General features: G+C 42.0%; 1 protein-coding gene across 2 annotated transcripts in view; it reads left to right on the forward strand.

Annotated features, from left to right (window-relative positions):
- PIBF1 (progesterone immunomodulatory binding factor 1) overlaps window positions 1–13109 on the forward strand; it is a 196872-nt gene that overhangs the window by 87150 nt on the left and 96613 nt on the right. For both annotated transcript variants that reach the window (XM_024212024.2, XM_024212017.3), the window contains one exon: window positions 11150–11315. In XM_024212024.2, the coding sequence (XP_024067792.2) occupies window positions 11150–11315 (166 nt within the window). The remainder of the gene's footprint in view (window positions 1–11149; window positions 11316–13109) is intronic.

A 13109-nucleotide genomic window follows, 5' to 3' on the forward strand; every position in this document is an offset into this window, starting at 1 on the left:
AGGAAAAATCTTTGTGATGATAACCTCAATATGTAGGGAGGCAAATCCAGTGCTGTAACAAATTATACAATGAATGGATGAATCTATCTTCATAAAAAAAAATCACACCTAAAAGATCTCAAAGCAGTCCTTAAAGTATATATTTAGAGGGACACTGGCAAATTAATTTTAACAGTTCAATTAAAAGTAGCGGCAGCACCACCATTCTGACTGCTTTCCTCCACACTGGGAAAAAGGACTGCTTCTTCCATTGCTCCACATAGTGACCTGCCCAGTACATGTCACCAAGTGACAGGTGCTATCATAAAGAGCAATTAATGTGTAACACATTAGTGCACATGAGAAATCACACTCCGTAGGGTGCATTATCCCACTGTGTAGACAAGCCCATAGTCGAAGTGTTTGGAGAGAAGAGTTGACTTGTTCTCTCTCGTGTACTGAAGTAGAGTAGAGAATACTTGCAGGATAAGGTCTTGCTCTCCAATCCCAACAGGAATGAACAGAGAGGTGCTCAAGTCCTCTTAAAGAAGGAGAAGGAAAGAGAAAGTTTTGCAGAGATTGCTGTTGTGGTCCATTTCTTCTGCTCAAAATGACAATGGAAGAATAGCTGAGAGAGACTGGAAGAGATATGAGAGGTACACAAACTTGAGAGGCCGGGGAAAGAGAGGGTGGAAAAAAATAAAAGTAATCATAAGTGAAGAAAACTGGTTTGGATATTCAGTCGGGCCTCGATTTACACAGTGGTTACATTCTTGAAAAAACACTGTGCAAATAGAAATTAGGTAAAAAGATACTATGGATCTATGGGGAAAAAAGGGTTTAGGTTCCAAGCTCACAAGATGACCTCCTTAATTTATCCAATACAGGTTTTATTAAAAAATTTTTTATAAAATTTAAACTTGCTACTAACCTTTACTGATGTTGAGGATGAACTTGATATGATGATAATGCTGATGTTGTTGAAGTCAGAAGTCTGAGGGTTCATCTCGTGTGGCCGGGGAGTGTGGCGCAGTGGCGTGGCCAGCGTGGGACACTTGGGTGGGCCCAGGCTTTGGGTGGGTGGCCAATGACGGGGGTGGGGACGGGAGGCAGGAGGGATGGGGTAGGAGGGATCTGGGCCCCCTCCTCTCACCCTCTGAAGCTGGCGACGATGGATACTCTGGCCAGGGGCTCTCCTGGCCCCAGGCGCACACCCGGGGAGGGGAGTGGAGTGGAGTTCGTGTCGGAAGACGTGGGAAAAAAAACTGGTAATGGTCAGTTATTCAGCTTTCTTCTGCATATCTTTGTAAATTTCCCTGTAAGGAGCCAGTTGACCCTCAAGCTCTCTTTTGAATTTCAAGCTATGTTCCATGAATGGATCCTTAGCAAAAAAAAAAAAAAGGTCCCAGAGTTCCTTAGCCAATCGAAAACCCTTATCCAGATTCTTCATTGTCAGCTGCAGCTCCGCCTCCTCACTGTCCTCGTCACTGGTGCTTGACTGAATCAGCTCTTCAGCATTGATATTGATGGTGTGGGACTCGAGTGGTTGCCTGGAGATTGTCAAATTACTCCCCTCCAACATGACAACCCAGCTCTGTAATTTCCTCCACCTCATGTCACATTTCGGGGAAGCCATGAAAATCATTCACTGCCTTTCGCCACAAGTTTTTCCAACATGCATTGATAGTGGAAGGTTTTATTTCATCCAGAGACTCTTTTATATTTTTAATACACTGTGCTATGGTGTAATCCTTCCAGCACTGGGTCACTGTTAAACTTGGATCGCTATCCATAGCATCTAGGATGCAGCGAAAGGTGCAGTGAGTGTAATAAACTTTAAAAGTTGCGATGACACCTTGGTCAAGGGGCTGGAGGAGTGATGTGGTGGTTGGAGGCAGAAAAACCACCTCCACTTCAGGCTGTGCAGCCTGAAGGCTTGCAGGGTGGCCCGGAGCATTATCAAGGATCAGTAGGGCCAGCCAGGTTCTTTGATGCCAGGTAGCATTCCACTTCATGCACTAAACAATTATGAAACCAGTACATAAAAAGCACTGAAGTGACCCACGCACACCGATTAGACCTTCAAAACACTGGTAGCTGATATTTATCTTTGCCCTTGAGGGGTTCTGGGCTTAGTAAAGTAGCATTGGCTTTACCACAAAATCCCCCATTGCATTTCCACAGATGAGAAGGGTCAGTCAGTCTTTAACAACCTTGAAACTTGGAGCAGATTTCTCATTTTTTGAAAGACAAATTCTGTTTGGCATCCATTTCTAAAATAAGCCTGTCTCATCTGTGTTAGGTTACAAACTGAAGCAAGCTTTTTTCTCCTCAATGAGTTCAGCCAGCTTGGGTGGAAACCTTGCTGCTGCTTCATGGTCTGCAGACCAATTTAACATTATGCAGCCATACCTCCTTTTGAACTTCTCAAACCATTCCTTGCTGGCTATAAAAGTAGATTCCTTGGCTACGCTGCTCTCTCCCAAAGTTGATGCAGCATCCTGTTTTAAGTGATCGTGCAATCTTTTAGCTTTTTCTCGAATCACTGGCCCATTCAATGGACTTCTTTTCTGTGTTTGTCCTCTATCCACATGTTCAGTGCTTTCTCCATCTTTTGTATGGTAGTATAACGAGTATAGAATGACACTTAGCACCTTTAGGTGCACTTGAAGCAACACTTGCTCTAATTTTTGCCTCATTTCTCTTCACTGTACGCATGGTTGACTCATTAAGGCCATAAGCCCTAGCCACGGATGATGAACCTTCACCCTTAGCAAGCCTATCCAACATTTCCATTTCTGTACTAAAGTCAATACTTTTTTCTGCTTCTTCACACATGACATAAAACTTTTTGAGCCACTTTCTCTCCATTTCCTCTTTGAGCTCATGGTAAACACTTATTAAGGGTGATAAATAGCGGGTAAAATCAAAGCGGACAACATGATGTTTAAGAGACAATATCCGATCAGATTGAGAGCAGCGTGGTGGAGGAGGGGCAGGAAGCGACCAGCTGATTCTAGGTGCATCTGCGCATCTTGGCAACCGCGCTACACCGTGTAAAAGTGAATCCATACCGTGTACAAAAAATAAAGTTACAATTAATTGACCGTGCATAACTGAAACCGTGCAAAAAAATACTGTCTAAATCGAGGCCCATCTGTAGATGGAGAGGAAGGAAAGAAAATGAAGAAATAGGAAACTGAGTGAATCTAAAGGCCATACACAACAAGATAAGTAATTCAAGCCTCTTTATTGTGGTTCCCTGGTAGAAATGAGGATGACAAAGGGTAGGAGTGACTGGTTGAGGCTCCAAGAGACACAGATTTCCATGAGCTATTTTATTAGGTATTCCTACAACTCTTATCCCAAAGCTTATAGGTATTGCCAAGACTTAGATTTTTATTTCTTCTTTTTTCCCCCCACCAGTCTTGTTATAAGCTTACTTTTTAAAAAAAAATCCTCCCTACAATTATTTTATTCTCCTCAGAAGAAATTTCTTAAAATAAAACATCATCAATCAAGATTGATAGGTTTGTAGTAATGTGTAAAACATTGTTTTAACTTTTTGAATGTCTGATAAAATGTAAATAATAGTATACCAATTTAAAATGTAAAACAGCTCAGTAAATTTCTGGAAAGAAAAGAGAAACGACATTTTTAATTTAAATAGCCTAATTTTTCAGACGTTGAGAGCACTGAGCAGCTTCTGTTGACGTTATTTATATTTAAAGTTTTTATACTTCTGGGTGATAATTTTGATAATCATTGAAGATTCTATTTACCATGATAGCCCATGATCTAGCACTCTGGTATTAATGTTAATTGGCACTAGGTTTTTTTGTGTGCAGAGCTTATGAGAAACAAGTTCTGTTCTACTAGTGTCAAGACTGCTCTCACAGACATTTTCATGTAGTCTCCCTACCATGCAGCTTAAAACTGTAAGGAATGGCCCGAGGTTGTATCCCTGTGACACAGTCTCCATGGCTTCTGTTGGAATGGGATAGTGATTTCCTTGATGTCTGTGTAGTCTCATCTACTAAACTAGTGGTATCAAAACAGTTCTCGTTCTTTCCTGGATGATATACCATCAGAAGATGTCCTGATGCACATTTGATTTAAATACAGGTGATGTGTTTGAAAAAAGTAATATTTACAACCAGTCTGTGCTTTATTATTAAATGTAACACACATGCTTATCCACAGTCTACTGTGAGGCTAGAAATAAACCGACTGGTTGTGGTAGTTCTCTGAAACTCAAGTATTGTTTAGAAAAGCACTGACTCATCAAAGTCAAGATAGCTGAAGGAGAGCTATCTACCTTGTCTACGCTGTCACTGCCATTGATATTATGGAAGCACATTACACATATCTTAGTTTCAGTTCAGATGTCACTAATGAACTACATTTGTATTTATGTGTGTGTGTTTTACAAGAACACAAACATCTGAATGTTCACATGTCTTTTACCTAATAATTTGGGGGAATATTTTAAGCATGAGTATGTATTTCTGAATATTCTTTCTGTTTGTAACTGTGTCCAAAATTTAATTGCTTTTTATATCTTATTTTTTGGAAGAGGGACGGAGGAAATATATTGCTGCTGTTGTGCTTTATGTAACAGCTATTTTACCACTTTTGGTACTTAGGTTTTAGATTATTTTAAAGTAGGGTGTATTTAGTACTCATTGCTTTAAAAGATAATTGCTGTATGATTTTTAAAGTTTTATATTGTGTATATTTTTCCATCTGGTATTATTGAGACATAGAAATAAGTTGTTAATTTGAGGAAAAGAAACAAACAGTAACACACTGAAATCTAAAGAAAAAAGATTCTCTCTCAACTTTTTATTAATTTATTTATTTATTTTCATATTATGGAAGTTTTTAGTGCCTGGACATTTAGTGTGCCGCAGGAAAAAGCTCAGTAAATTTAAACCCCAGCTTGTCACAAACTTAAGTATTCAGGTATACAAGCCCTAAGAAACAGCCATTCTTTTTCATCCACATGGCTAAAATTTTCATCCAGGTTCTCAGCATCATGTGTCTTGATTACTGCAACATCACACTTTCTGGCCTTGACAAATACCATCTTGTCCCGCCCATACCCATTCAAAATTCCGCTGCAAAGATCATGTTCCTACCCTGTGACTTTGCCTGTATTACCTGTCTCTTTGCATGAACTCCTACCTCCAGTCAGCTCATGATGTCAGCCTCCATCCCCGACTTGTTACATTTTCAAACAAGCACCTTTGTGCTTTCTCACATGCTGCCACTAACACTTGGGAGAAGCTCTGTGTAAACATCTATAGAACTAACTCATTATCATCCTTCAAATCCCTCCTTAAAATTCTTGTCTACTGTAATGCTGACAAAGATCTTGACAATAGTTAGGCTGCTGGTTTGCTGAGTGTGACAGAATGTACCCATATCCACACCCTGCACATTATTGTAATAATCTTTGTACAAAGTATGCCTTGTGAGATATCATTTGCAAACCCATAATTTGCTGGTCAATATTATACTGATAAAATGTGTGGCAATATTGTATATGAAATTGTAAAGTTCCACTGCATCATGATCTTAACACATGTTCCAAACTGAAATTGGCAAACAGGCCTGTCTCAAACAAAGGAATGTGTGCTCTGCTTAATTTGCATTTAAGCAGTAAACCAAGTCAACAAGCAGAAAGGGAAACAAAAGAACCTCCAACAGGTGAGGAAGAGCAGCAGGGGGGACATCCTTTACCAGGGGTGGGCAAACTATGGCCCGCAGGCCAGATCCGAGTGTTTAAATCGAAGTGTTTGGGAAACTCCATTTGGGGTAGCAAGATGTGTGCATACCATTTCTATTAGTAAAATGACGGACTTTATATAAGCTTGTATTGTCCAGGAGAGAGGCTAGGCAGTATAGGACATACCTTTCTGGGGGGAAATCTTAGATTGGGTATGTTGAGGTCATCCTGCAATATAACTAAGGCTGGTGAGAACAAAGTATGGCTGGCTGGCTGCAGCACACACACAGACATAGCTGGGAATGACTTGCATGCTGGAGGCTGCTTATAAGCAGTCTTGACTGGAGACTACAGCAGCAAAGCAGTGTAAAGGGCATCCCAGGTTAGAGGACAGGGGTGACACCGCTAATCATTAGTCTGGATTGTACCTTGGGTATGTCACGCTGAGATCATTACCTGTTATACTGATCAATATTTTCTCATTGTTTCCTTTGACACCACGCCATCTGTTTGTCTGTATCCATATATTGTCTCTTGTCTTATACTTAGATTGTAAGCTGTTTGGAGCACAGGTTGACTTTTTGTTATGTTTGTACAGCACCTAGCACAATGATCCATGACTGGAAATTCTATGTGCAACAATAATATAAATAATTATATGAATGCCCCAATTCTTGGCAACAGCATAGACAATGGTACAGGGGGAGATAGCGTGTCCCCATTTGATATAGGGACCCAGTTTATGATTACTGTGTCAGCATGGCCTGAAAAGACAAATATGGCTCAGTGTTTACAAGTTTTTGTCTAAGTGGATCTCACTACAGGTGTGAGATTGGAATCTTTGAATAGGAGTTGGTTTCACTGTGCCATGCATATCCTTGTGTCCCCCATACTTGAGGGCATAACGAGTAGGTCGGCCATAACCTTTCCCTTCCCTCTTACCGCCCATAGCAGTGAGACGGAACAAGCAGTGTGTACCCTTGAGTATAGTTACTGTCTTGATAGCCCAAAGTACCACTAGTTGCCTATCTTCACCTTTAGTACCTAAACACCTTTAAAAGTCTGGGCCAAGCCGTTTAAAAAGCACTTTTTTTTTTTTTTTTTTTGCTATAAATAGCACTAATAAGGGACAGGCCACTTCTTCTCAAGGAATATCTATTTCGAGCTGCTCTCACATGGCTAGTACACTTCTTCCTCCAAACATCAAATCTCATAGCACTCAGGCTGCCTCCTTTGCATGATTTAGAAACATTCTCATATCTGAAATCTGCAAGCCAGCTACTTGGAGTAATCCCCTTTGTTTTAAACCATGTCTTCTAATTGGCTCCAAGATCAGATGCCAAATTTGGTAGAGTGGTGTTAGGAGCACTATTTAGTTAGTGTCAGTCAATCCCATCTTCCAGATGGGGCACTAAGTTCCAGTCACCTAGAGTGGGAGCCACACAGACACATTGTCAAAGAAGCAAAAAAAGTTATTTCTTCAAATAGCCACTGCATATTCCCACTTTTAGGCTCAAAGTCCCTGCGCTATTTGTTTATATAATTAGTTTGTCATTCCTGTTTTTCTTTTAAAAGAAAACAGGAGATGCCCATCTGGCATGGGTTTTGTCTGCACCTACAGGAGTGGGAGGATGGCTCATGCACTCCTGCTCATGGGGAAAGCTCTTCAGGCCTAGTCAACTAAGCTGGCATTGAGTAAGTCCAGCATCAGCTTTGAAGAGTGTCCCTCAGGAGCTGGTTTGGATGCCTCTCCTCCCATGGGAGAAGTATAATCGTTTGGTCACTGTCAAGATCAGGTTGGCCTAGGAGGCCTACCTGTGTGCCTAAAGTGGCTTTCTGGCCATTGGATGCAGTTTCCAAAAGAGCTGGATTCTAAAACATCTCTGGCAGCCAATTATAGATCAAGATCTGGATCTGCAACAGAGCACAGATGTGGAGCTTCCAAAAACACAAACAAAAAGGCTGCATACAGATCTGAGGGCTGACATGTATGGATCCAGATTCAGGGTCAGATCCTGGATCCAAATTTGACAGCCAAATATGCAAGACTGCCAAACAGGGTTGCCAAGAACATCCTATTACCTGGGTTTCAGCCAGCATGAAGAGCTGACATTTTTGATTGTTGAGAATCACTTGTCTAGTGGTTCTATACCAGGGATCGGTAACCTTTGGCACGTGGCTCGCCAGGGTAACCACCCTGGCGGGCTGGGCCGGTTTGTTTACCTGCGGCATCCGCAGGTTCGGTCGATCACAGCTCCCACTGGCCACGGTTCGCTGTCCCAGGCCAATGGGGGCTGCGGGAAGCGGTGCGGGCTGAGGGATGTGCTGGCCGCTGCGTCCCGCCACCCCCATTGTCCTGGAGCGGCGACCCACGGCCAGTGGGAGCCGCGATCTCCCGAACCTGCGGACGTGGCACGTAAACAAACCGGCCCGGTCCGCCAGGGTGCTTACCCTGGCGGGCCGCGGGCCAAAGGTTGCTGATCCCTGTTCTATACCAATGAGGCCTCAGATCCACACAGGTCAGGGGAGTCCCATTCTGCATTTCCAAAACCATGATCTTTGAGAACTGCTTACAATACTGATTCTGTGCTCAACATAGTGACATGAGCAAGCAGATCTAGTATGGAGTCCTTACAACACTGGAAAGGAGAAATGCATTACAAGCTTATGATCAGATCAAAGGATGATGGGTCTCTATAGGACAGTGTTTTCACATCATGCTTCCCATTTGGTCATATTCAGATGCACACACTCAATGCTCTGCTTTGTTTGAAAGTGTGTTTTCCCCTTATGATAATTGTCTATCAAACTCTCGTCCTATAGCTGTGAAGAGAGGGACTGAGTCTTAGACTCATTTATTATCATAAATCTTAGATTCCAATTTGCTTCTTTCCACAGCTGTCAGTTCCAGTGGTTCTTCACAGGAACTGTTGAAGTTCTCTTGGGTTCCCAGCCTATCCCTAAGAGTTAATTCACACCCCTCCCCAGGACTAGGTTTAGAAGACTCTAGCTGTTGAACATCTGACAGTCTAAGAACCGATGCCTGGATCAGAGACTCCCTTACAATGTGAATGTACTATATCTGTCTCAGTTCTATTGATTCTGAGATCTCACAAATCTGAAGATTTCTCTGCTATGCAGCCTCTGCAGGAGAAACAGGTTACGTTGTCACCAGATCTGTCCAAAAAGAACTGCTCATTGGCTTCAGAGCTTCTCTATAGCCCTTGAATGGGAAAGCAAAAAAGAGACCTATCTTCTTCAGGAAATTAAAAGGTGCATTGCCAAGGTTCTGTGGAGAAGTTACAGAGTGCTGTAAATCCCTGTTTAGATTTAAAGCTGTATATGAGAAGCTAAGAGAACCACTGATTAGTCCTTGGATACATCATCATCAAATATTGATGGTCCATGTATCTGATAGCTCATAGGAGGAAATTTTATTAGAACAATATTGAGCTCTGGGCTACTTATCTTCAGTTATAACTAGCTCCTCATTTTAAGCTAGGAACAGGTCTGGTACTGACTCCACCATGAAGGATGCAGTGTCTAGGATTGGATCACCCCCCTGTCAGGGTAGTAGAAACATCAAGGAGCACCTATCCTTAACTTCACCAAGTCTTTCTTTGATCTGATAGTTGAGTTTTTTCCAATGGAGCAGTCCGCTTAGCATTTCAGAATGTGTCAGTAAACCTAGCTTCAATCCCTCTCATCTTGGAATAAACAGTCACATATAATGGTCAAGACATCCATCACCTACACATAATGGGGTGTGAGGTTTATTTCCTGGCCACAGTGTTAAGTGCAAATTGTCATATTTCATACAGTGTGGATAATAGGACTGTATGGCTTGGGGTAAAATGCTGTCTGGTTGTGCTAATCCCCTGACAGAACTCTTTCTGATTTCTAGTGTTCCAACAAATGTTCCAATTGTACCTTACTTTTTGGCCTTTTTAATGGCAGTAAGTTTTCCATGGGTACGTCTATACTTACCTCCGGGTCCGGCGGTGCGCAATTGATCTTCTGGGATCGATTTATCGCATCTTGTCTAGACGTGATAAATCGATCCCGGAAGTGCTTGCCGTCGACGCCGGTACTCCTGCTCCGCGAGAGGAGTACGCGGAGTCGACGGGGGAGCCTGCCTGCTGCGTGTGGACCCGCGGTAAGTTCGAACTAAGATACTTCGACTTCAGCTACGTTATTCACGTAGCTGAAGTTGCGTATCTTAGTTCGAAGTGGGGGGTTAGTGTGGACCAGCCCCATTACATACTTTGTCCAGATGGAGCCAAAGCTTATCTACAGGTTCCCCAAACCCTTTTAGAGATGGAACTGGCAGAAGAGGAGTCAGTCTGTCACGGTCTAAAGGTTATCCATGTAGTGCACCGTGTTTCAGAATGATCATGATCTGACAGAGCTTCAGCCTCCTGGAATTGTCAGCCCTCATCCAGGACAAAGGCAGTGTCTGTGGCATGCTGTGTCTATCACACCATATTGCATGGCTGATACTGCAGCTATATATGTGGGTTTTAGCGATTTTTTTTTTCTTCTTTTGGCGGGGGGGGAAGGGTGTCTTGGGAGAGCAAAAAGAGAAATGACTTACTCTTTTGGCGGTTCTGCTGTCCTTGTTTAGCTAGTACTCCTCAGCCCACGTTCCTGGAGGCCAGTTGAAGAAGAAATAAAGGTTGCTTTCTTGTAACCATAGTTCTGCAAGATGAGCCTCTGCATATTCACACTCCCTGCCTAATTCCCCACTTCTTTCGCATCTCAGGTTAGGAATTAGTGGGAGGAACTGAGAGGTAATTGGGGCCACTCCCCCTTTTATTTCCTTGGGAACTTTCCAGGAATCAGGAGAGAAAGAGGGGGCAAGTAGCCCCAGTGGACACTGCTTTCCAGAAGATTCTGGAAGCTTGCAACTCAGGTGCATTCATCCCACAAGTATGAGCATGTAGAGTCTTATCTCAAAGAACTCGTTCATTTTTAGGAACTGTGGTTCTGCAAGATGTTGTCCATGTGGGTCACATGACCAGTTCTCAGTCCCTGCTTTTTCAGAGTCATCTTTACCTGGGATTCTAAAATAGCAAGGAAACTAAAGGGTGGTTGCTCTGTCCTTTATTCTCTCATGTGGGTGAGCATGAGGACACACATGGAACAGGCCTGGCCGAACGGACACTGCTATTGAAAGATTCTGATCTCTTATACATGAGGTTCATACACACCTAGAGTGGGATCCACACAGACGACAGTTTGAAGAACTATTACTTCCAAATAGCGATAGTGTATAGTTTAATCTTAACAGTGGTTGTTAAACTCTGCATTTTTTTTAACAAAGATTCTCCTCTTTGCTGAAATCTGTGCCATATACTGAAAAGATATACATGTATCTTTTTGTCGTATCTGCATGTATCCTTTTTGATCAAACCACACAACTACTTTGATTTTTTTCAGGTATAGACAGCTGCAACTCAGCACAGAAAGCAAGGTGGCTGAACTACTCCATCAAAGTAAATTAAAGTCCTTTGAGAGTGAACGTGTTCAACTCATGCAAGAAGAAACAGCAAAGAATCTCTCACAATGTCAATTAGAATGTGAGAAATATCAGAGAAAACTGGAGGTATGTTACAAAAGGAATCTGTGACGGGTTCCTCCTGGGTTGCCACCTGGAACTGGGGTACCACTGAGCCCCCCTGACCCAACAGCCTTGCCTCCCTTTACACTACTGCAGTGACCAGCCTGCCAAACCCTCTCCCAGGCTCCAGCCTGCACTTTTACCAGCATACATACAGGTAGGGACACACCCAGCTGCAGTTACATATGGACGCTGTGATTAGCTCTGCATGAGGAGGCTTCAGCTAAGGAACTTCCCAGCTACTAGGGTGCACACCCCCTCTGGATTGTAAACCCAAAATTATACCATCTTGCGCTGCACAGAGAACTGTGCAGCGTAAGCTCATGAAATTCGCCCCTCCCTCATTGTGGAAAGGAAATATACAACAGCTTTCTGCTTCGAGTTATGACTTCTACACACACTGGTTTTAGACAAAGCAAAAACAATTTTATTAATTACAAAAGATAGATTTTAAGTGTTTATAAGGGATAGCAATCAGATCAAAGCAGATTACCTAGCAAATAAATCATGCAAACTAAGTTTACTATACTACATAGATCGGATATGAATAGCAAATTCTCACCCTAAATGATGATGCAAGCAGGCTGCAGATTCTTAAGGGGCAAGCTGCACTGCCTTATAACTTAGAAACCCCAATTGTTCCATTCACAGGCTAAAATCCCTTTAGCCTTGGTTCAGCACTTCCCAGTGAAGAACCACGATGATGTCACTCCCCTGCCTTATATAGCTTTTGCATATGGCAGGAGCCTTTTGTTTCAAAGCTTGGTACACACACACACTAAGCTGCTTCTAAGGCCTATTGTTTTCTCCTAATGGCTCATTAACCTGAATGACCCTTCCCAGCCAGCCATCTAGACTGAGTGTCTTTTGCCTAGTGTGCGTTCCCCATGTGTAAACACATTTGTAATAGATACATAGATAGTATTCATAACTTCAGATACAAAAATGATACATGCATACAAGTAGGATAATCATATTCAGTAAAGAATCTTTTCAATGATATCTTACATGACCTATCTTCCATAAAATACATCATAGTTGTGCCATAATCGTATCATAATAATATTTCTCTGAAGAATTTGGGGTGCAGTGTTACACAATCTTTTTTTTTTTTTTTTTTAGTAAAAGTTACAGAACTTGCGATGGAGTAAAAATTTCAGATGTTATAAAATACACAAGGAATTGGCATTGCCATTGAAGTCTGATGAAGCAAAGTTTATTGAAACTATTTCTTCCTAACACACATTGAAAGTAGGATTGTAGGTAGGAAGAGGAACGGGACAGAACTATCCTTCATGAAGAGAGATTGAGACCCCCTCACATTACAATTTATTGTTAAAAATTAACATACTTGTTCTGAAAAAAAATTCAACCTGTGTCGTACAATTCTACCTGTGTTCACTAGTTACAGGTGTATGTTCCAAAATTGTGTAACCAATCAAGGCTAGAAAGAGGAACATTATATTGCTGGAGAGGGAGTTTCCAGCCCTCAGATGGGACACAGCACTTGTATCTGGTAGAGCTCAAGGTCATGCCTTCAAGGTTCAATATTATGTGGAGAACAGATATTTCAGACAATTTTTAGAAGTTTTACAAAGTTTACTTAGGTATAATTTTCCTCTCCTTCTGAATCCCATACAGTTTGTCTCAGGTTAGTAAAGCAGTCTAGATTTTCTAGCGGTGGAATATGAAAAGTAGTTCCGATACAATTAAAAAAACCCGCCTTCTGTCTAAAATAGCTTTATCTTGAAATACTGCATATACAGAATTACAAATGGT

Source organism: Terrapene carolina, unplaced genomic scaffold (genome assembly GCF_002925995.2).
Source record: "Terrapene carolina triunguis isolate 2854851 unplaced genomic scaffold, T_m_triunguis-2.0 Scaffold21, whole genome shotgun sequence".
Taxonomy (NCBI): Eukaryota; Metazoa; Chordata; order Testudines; family Emydidae; genus Terrapene; species Terrapene triunguis.